Below are 7,925 nucleotides of genomic sequence, written 5' to 3'. Positions count from 1 at the left end.
AAGTCAGCCAGCTTCTTGAATCTCACTGCACGAAACTGGACTGCATCAAAGTTGATGACTTGGAATCAAAGGCATGTAGTAATTGGACAGAGGGCTGGGAGGAACTGGCATCTTCAGGACTGTTGAAAATTAGCCAACTCAACCACACCAAGCTAAAACAAACTGAAAGTAAATATGGACAAGTAATCAAATGCACATGGGAGTGTCCTTTATAAAATTCATGGTTTGGATATTCCCAAAGGAGAAGTGCCCAGATCTTCAATAGCATATGCTCAAAATGTCTTCTTTTCTACCCCAGAACTTGAGTGTATAACACTAACTGAAAAGAAATGAGTAGAATCTCCTCTTTGTCATGCAATTCACCATCTTTCCTATCTTCCTCCACCTCTGTATATCATCTTATCAAAATAAATTGGTTTCTATGGTTGTTTTGTTTCTAAGTGAAATGAGTTTTTTTTTTTGCCCCCAAATATGAGGAGGAGGGAGGACTCTTTCTGGATCAGCAAACATCAAATGTTTTGAAATTTACTATGCTTTTGGTGGCATCTTTCCTGAGAAATCTGGGAGAAGGACTCCTTTAACTTCCAGAGAGGATCCACACCAGGGACCAAATACCATGTTCACTTTTAAGCCTTCTCTGACTTTACTGCTGTTATTACTTGCTTATTAGGATGAGAGAGATTAGTTAACCTTCCTACCCTGACACTCTTCTCAAACACCACACCCACTTGAAAGTATAAAACAAAGGATACAAATACCTCTCTGAAGGTTCACAGAACTACAGAGAGTTGGTTTCAGAAAAAGGCATGGGGCTGGGGTGGGAAGCTTTGGGTAGGACAAACCTTGAAAATGAAAGCTTGAATACGAAGATAAGGAGGGGGAAAAAAAAAAAGGATGTTTTTCAAACCCAATTCCCTATTAAACAGTGTGGATTACATTCCCATACAGGGGAACATGAAAGAAAACAGAGCAGTATTGAAGGGATTTCCTCTCACCAGTTTTTCTACGGCCCCTTAATTTTGTTTAAGCCTGCTGAGTACTTTGTTTACGGTCCCTTGTGCAGAGATTTGCATCCCCCTCTCTGGGTTGCTCTTGGCTGGAGCTGGCAGCTGTCTCAGTCGGATTCTGGCTGGAAAAGGTAAGGAAGAATCTTTGCCTTGCTCTTTGAAAGCTCTGGGAGAGAAATGCCAAATGCCTAGGAAGAGGAAAGGTAGTGGTGGGGGTGTGTAGAGTTAATTCATGCTTTGGAAACTTTTTGGAAAAGTTTTCTAGATTTAAAAGAATCTCCTGGATCTGTTTTGTTTATTTGTTTGTTTTGTGCGTTTTCTTTCTGAGAACCAGAAAGATTTTCTTTTGCTTCTGGGGAAGAAAAAAAAAAAAGGCTTGCAGAAGGAAGAGTGGCTGTATTGTGGTTGTGAATGAAAATTTGCATTTGTGGGCAGGTGTCCAGGAAGGGATTCCCAAGGAATGTCTGTTAGGTTGGTGCAGAGTGGATAAGGAAAACCCATCGTGCATTGATCATTGGGATTTTTTTTTTTTTAATTTTAATCTGAAGTGATGAATGTCAAGTAAAACCTCCTGGGTTCCTTGGCACAATGATAGGTGTATGTTCCTTGGATACAATTTCCATTTTATCCCCAATCTTTCTCCTCTGTATTTTTTTTTAATTGATCCCTTTTTAACAATCTCTACTTACTTATTATTGGATAAAGACAGAGAGAAATTGAGAGGGATGGGAGAGATAGAGAAAGGAAAAGAGAAAGAGAGATACCTGTAGTCTTGTTTCACTACTCAGGAAGCTTTCCCTCTGCAGGTAGGGACCAGGGGCTTGAACCCAGGTCTTTGTGCACTGCAATGTGGGCACTTAACCAGGTGTGCCACTGCCACACACCCTGTCCTCTGTATTTTAAATACAAATTATCAACTGTTTTCAGAGAACCTAATAATGCACATCTTTATAACAAGGCAGATGTACACATTCTGAAGAAGGATTAGGGTAAGCTGAAACCTGGAGGCCAAAGCAGGCCAGCTGTGCTCCTAGTGCATAGATGAACTCAGGGTCCCTTATTAAAGATTCAGCTAAGGGCTCATCTAGAAAAAGAGGGGCCTCTGGTTTCTAGCTTCTCTCCAGAGCCGATCTGATTCATGAACATTTAACTTTGGTAAGGGGATAGCATGTTCCTAAATAAGATAATGTGATAGATACCAACTTAGTGGAGTTATTGAACTATTTTGGAGGGAAAATGATCATCGTTGGGAAAAAGAGAAATAGCTTTCAAAGGCTTTGGATCAAGGATAAGGAGGACTGCTGTGTTTGTTATTGTTGTTTGTTTGTTTTTGTTTTTTCCCCTTTTCTTAAGGAACTTCTCTAGAATTTCCACTTAATATAGCCAGCAACTCCCAAGGTCGCCATCTCCCTAGGTAATGTTGGAGAATGTTGACATTCTTTGGTCCTAAGTATCTCTTATCTCCAACACCAAGTAACAGCACTCCTCCTAGATGATGGTTTTCTCCCTGTACAAGTTTACATGGTGGAAGTGTGAAGATGACCCCTCAGGTACTTAGAATCCTCAGCAGACTATGTGGCCTGGATGCAGCCAGGTTTCAGGGATTTCTTAACTTTTATCTGACTCCCATTGTACAAAAAAGGATTTCTGTTCATTCTCTTTGTATGACAAAATGACCAAAGTATTATTTCTAGACAGTGCTAGAAAAAGAGCAGTCAACCTTGGGCTGAAGGTGAGATGCATGGGAACATCCAAATTTAGCCAGCATTTAGAGAAATCCAACAACCTCAGAGAAAGAAGGAAAACAAATATATTCCCAGATTTAACTTAGATGTACAGTTTCTTTCTGAATGAAAAAGACTTTCTTCCCCAAGATCATTGCTCAGCTCTGGTTTGTGAGGCTGGGACCTCAAGCATGAAAGACTCTTTGCATAACCATGATGCTATTTCCCCAGCTTGAAAAAGACTTATTAAAATCTCTGTAAATTAACAAATATTTCTGTTTGTTGGATGGGTAAGCTTTTGGTCACAAAAGTATAGACACAAGCTTATAATAGTCAGTCTCTCTCCTTTTTTCCCTTCATAAAAGACAACCTGGGATTGTTAAAATTTCAAAGAGCTTGTTTGTAAAATAATAATAATAATAATAGTAAATAAAATAAGTGGACCTATGCTTAGAGGGAAAGGGTGAGACTAGACCTTGAACTTTATTGCTTTAGGTGCAGACTTGTCATATTAGTGACATATTTGAAAGTTTTTAACACCTTGCTTCTCAAAGTGTGCCAAGTGGTACCAGATTGACACCAGTCTGGAGATGGTTACAGACCTACTAAGTCAAAAGCTGCATGTAACAAGCTCCTCACATGATTTATGTGCCCCCTAAAGACTGGAGTTCAAACTAAATTTTTTCTCTCATGCTGTGTGACTTTCAGAAGACTATTCAACTTCTCTGAGTCTTATTTATAATTATGTAAACTGTCACTTGTAGCTCATTCATAAACTTGATACTAATTAAGGCATGCACCATGTCTAGAGTAGATATTCTATGAATATTAGCAATGATGATGATCATGGTGATGATGATTTTAGCATTTTATTTTATTTTTTAATTTTTTAAATATTTATTTATTCCCTTTTGTTGCCCTTGTTTTATTGTTGTAGTTATTATTCTTGTTGATGTCATCATTGTTGGATAGGACAGAGAAAAATGGAGAGAGGAGGGGAAGACAAAGAGGGGGAGAGAAAGAGAGACACCTGCAGACCTGCTTCATCCCCTGTGAAGGGACTCCCCTGCAGGTGGGGAGCCGGGGGCTCGAACCAGGATCCTTACTCTGGTCCTTGTGTTTTGTGCCACCTGCGCTTAACCCACTGTGCTACTGCCGACTCCTGATTTTAGAATTTTCAAAGTTACCTCCTACCACTAGCAATAATAATAATAATAATAAAATCCTACTTCAATCCAGAAGACTGGCTTTCCCCCTTAGTCTCAATCATTTCAATTTTTCATTCTTGTTCCTAAATGAATTAATATCAAACACAGGCTGTTCTAAGCCTCCAGTGACAAGCACAGGCATATAAATAAAAGAGTACTGAGGAAACCTAGGAACCTGGATTTTTGCTGGTTTAGAAGCTGAGCTCAGCTGCCTGATGACTTCACAGCTGTTCCTGCTACAGTAAAGTGTCTCTCCTTTAGGATCTGTCCCCTCAATTGGGTGTGCAAAGCTGACTCGGGATTTTCTTATGAAAATGTTTAATGGTGGGAGGAAGGTTCTGGAGATTGACTGGGGAAAAAATGAGTAATCCAAAACAGTCTAGTAAATGCTACAAGAGAAATAAAAGTAAAAGCTGACTCCTGTCTCTGGGGACACTAGAATGATTCTGACTTATCATGTCACTGAGCAGAGTTGGGGAAAGCCAACACACAGAATTGCTGGCAAGGAAAAAGAAGGAGGGGAAAAAAATGATAGGGAGGGGCAGTCCAGAGGGGGAGGAAATAAAAAGAGAGAGGGAAAGACAAGCGTCATTTAGGAACAGGGGTAGAGTGAAAGAATAGAGCTCCAGGGTTGAAAGCCTACCATAAAGTATTGTTTGTATCTTTCCTCTCCCCAGAGGAGATCCCTGTTCTGTCATTGTATTGACAGACGTGCTATTACAGGCTCTTTTCCCAGAAGTTGACCGAAGAAGCTCAAGTGTTGCTGTTTTCCCTCCCAAGTCCAGTGGTTTCCCTGGTAATGGACTGATTCTCTCTGAGGTACGTGTAAGCATTTTGGGGGCAGATCTTCACTCTGAGGTGATCTTAAGTTTCAGCTGTAGAGTGAAGATTTATTTTTTCTTTTAAATAGAATCTCAAATCTCTTCTCACTCCTGACCAGCATTTTAGGATACCGTTGAACAGCAGTGATTACTTTCTTAACTAGAAATCACACACAAAACTTAGCTTCATTGTACAGGAGTGATATTTTAACTTCCCAGTGTAGGGAGGAATCCGGGAGATTTGATTTGGCTTTGGATTTGTTTTCAGGGAATGCTCAACATGTTCAGTGCAATAACTTCATTGAAATTATCTCAAGTATCTTCATTTAAACATTTTGATGACTCTAACTAGGCTTAATTTTTTAGCAGCTAGATAGCTTCTTGAAGAAAAAAAGGGAATAACTTGACACATCTAAGCAGTAGACTGAATATTTGCTGATTTCTCACAGATAGCATTTCAACCAGATGGTTTTTATTCAGTCTCGTTTTGTTTTTTTTTTTCCTCATCAGGTTCAAATAATTTAGAAGGGTATATGGCAATATGTTTTATATTTAAGGGCATGAGTTGAAAAGAACTTGTAAAACTTTACTGGAAATTTAGCATGACTGATTTTTAAACTTGTCACGATAAACATAATGTCAAAATTCTTTACTGAATTTCAGGCAAAATATGCAGATTGGCAGTGAATGGCTATAATAGTCTTATTTTTAATAGGAGAAAGCATAAAATATACCCTATAGATTGTTGGTTTTTTCTTATTTTTTAATTTTCAGATATCTCAGAGATTACTGCTACATTTTAGACCACAATCTTAGCCTTACAGTCAATAAATTTTTGATAATCTATGCTCCACTGTCCTCGGGAAGTATGTTATTCTAGCCCCAGTAGTTACACAATAAAGATTTATTGACTATCAGCTGGTGTGGAAGGACATTTATACTCTGGCTGGTAGTTTTGTCATGACTTGGGTTAATGGTGATAGTTTGGAAAGAATGCTTATTACATCTAAAAACACTAGTATCATTTGAATTGGAAAGAGCTGTGAAGCCATCTGTACAAAGTATTGCTTATAATGTAATCTCCTCTTAAATGAGGCCATTTTCCAACTAGGATGGAGGCTTTTTTTATGTCTGAAGAGAAAAGAAGCAACAGACAAAGCAGAAAAGCTTATAAATATTTGTAGAGGGTTGGGATATATTAAAAACTGTAAAGTGATTCCTGCTTTTTGCATCTTCCTTTTCTATGGTTATCTGCTTTATTTTGGCTATGGCCCAATGCTTATTGGATGCAAACAATTAGGAGAAAAAAATAATAAAGTTGATTTTCACATGCATATGTGGCATCTGGAAAAGTACTCAGTGGGATTTCTCAGCTTTATACTACTACTTGCAGGTCTCACTTGGATCCATTCAGGTGACATCTCTTAACTTCTTTTCCACAGCCTCCAGACTGGTAGAATCCCCCAGATCTAGACTGTGAACTCAGATAGAAAACACCATTGCAAAAATGCCTGAAGATCCCATAAAGGAGATCCTTGGAACCCCAGTGTCTCCCAAACCAGGAACAATGGAAAAGAACCCCCAAAAAGAAGTTGTAATCAACATGGTCCCTCTAGTCAGTGAGATACAGCTGACAGCTGCTACTGGGGGCACTGAGCTCTCCTGCTACCGGTGTATCATCCCTTTTGCTGTGGTGGTCCTCATCACTGGAATAGTGGTCACTGCAGTGGCTTACAGCTTCAATTCCCATGGTTCTATCATCTCCATTTTTGGCCTGGTCGTTCTGTCATTGGGACTTTTTTTGTTAGCCTCCAGTGCTTTGTGCTGGAAGGTGAGACAAAGAAGCAAGAAAGCCAAGAGACGGGAGAGTCAGACAGCTCTTGTGGTAAATCAGAGAAGCTTGTTTGCTTAAGACTGGATTAGACCAAATGGGAATATGTGGCCTGAAAATCCTGCTTTCACTTTATCAGCCAATCCTCCCAGAACTAGTGTTTGCGAGAATGGACATGGCTTTGGAGCAGACCAGAGGCCTGGGATGGACTAAGGATGGGAGGGAGGAAGGGGGTTTTTCTTTTGTGAGGAACAACTTGTATCTTCTTTAATGACAAACTTAATTCTAAGGGCTCTTGAAAGACTGGAAAATCAGATTCTTCTCTACATCAAACATTTTAAGAGTAGTGTGGGGCCTGGTGGTGGCGTACCTGGTTGAGCACACACATCACAGTGTGCAAGGATCTGGGTTCAAGCCCCCAGTCCCCACCTGCATGGGGAAAGCTTCATGAGTGGTGAAGCAGGGCTGCAGGTGTCTCTCTACTTCTCTGTCTACCCCATCCTCTCAATTTCTGACTGTCTGTATCCAATAAGAAAATAAAGATAATTAAAAAATTTATATAAAAAAGTTGTGGGAGGTGCGTAGCATTAGACAGTGTTTGATTCACCTTGGAAAGAAGCCAATAAAGGTTGAGAAAATAATCAGATTGTTCTGGTACACCAGTAACCTGCCTCCAAAAGAAATTATCCATATGTTTAAGAAATAAAAGTGTTCTTCTGAGAGACTAAACCACCATGGACTTTTGTATAGTTCTATGAAATTCTATGACATCTTTATTATTATTATTATTATTTGATTCTATGGCATTTTTTTTACTTTTCACTTTTAATAATTCATCATTGGTGGTACATTTTCATGAAGAAGAAATGAGTTCTTTTATGCTTCAACACTGTACAATTTTTTATTATTATAATGTGTTAGAAGTAAGAGAAATTAAAAGGTATAGTTACATGTGAGTTAATATTCAAATAATCCAATATAGCACTTTTGATTATTTTTATATATAAGTTTAATGTACACTTTACTCAAAATAATAAATACTCATTGCTGCTGAAATTTCTTAAGAGGTTGTTTCTCTTGTAGTTAGTTTTATTGTAATTCCAAATTGTCCACCTTTGCAATATCTCAGTTGTATTTCTCTGAGACTGGTAAGTTGTTTCTCTGAGACTGGTAAGTTGTTTCTTCCTAACAACGAGAAGATTTATACTTTTGTTACATAATGTTTTTAACTTCTGAAGAATAATATAAATTATGTTAATTACATCCTAAAGGATTTCTATGTTGTTGCCATGAGAAAATCAAATCTAGAAGTCAGGAATTTTATAATGAATGGG

The 7,925-nt window shown here is 38.5% G+C and overlaps 1 protein-coding gene across 2 annotated transcripts; it reads left to right on the top strand.

Annotated features, from left to right (window-relative positions):
• Positions 1–674: 674 nt before the first annotated feature.
• TMEM100 (transmembrane protein 100) lies at positions 675–7,647 on the top strand. Of its 2 annotated transcripts, XM_060203776.1 has the most exons (3): positions 675–1,138; positions 4,617–4,758; positions 6,203–6,255. In XM_060203776.1, exons 1-3 carry the CDS (start codon positions 807–809, stop codon positions 6,215–6,217), a joined length of 489 nt encoding a protein of 162 aa, XP_060059759.1. In that variant the 5' UTR covers positions 675–806; the 3' UTR covers positions 6,218–6,255. The 2 variants fall into 2 exon arrangements, with proteins under 2 accessions (XP_060059759.1, XP_007526751.1); XM_007526689.3 differs by lacking the exon at positions 675–1,138 and having other exon boundaries at positions 4,529–4,758; positions 6,203–7,647.
• Positions 7,648–7,925: the final 278 nt, after the last annotated feature.

This window comes from Erinaceus europaeus, chromosome 12, assembly GCF_950295315.1.
Source record: "Erinaceus europaeus chromosome 12, mEriEur2.1, whole genome shotgun sequence".
Lineage (NCBI taxonomy): Eukaryota > Metazoa > Chordata > Mammalia > Eulipotyphla > Erinaceidae > Erinaceus > Erinaceus europaeus.
Note: the sequence above shows the minus strand (reverse complement) of the source record. Positions and strands in the feature narration are given on the sequence as shown.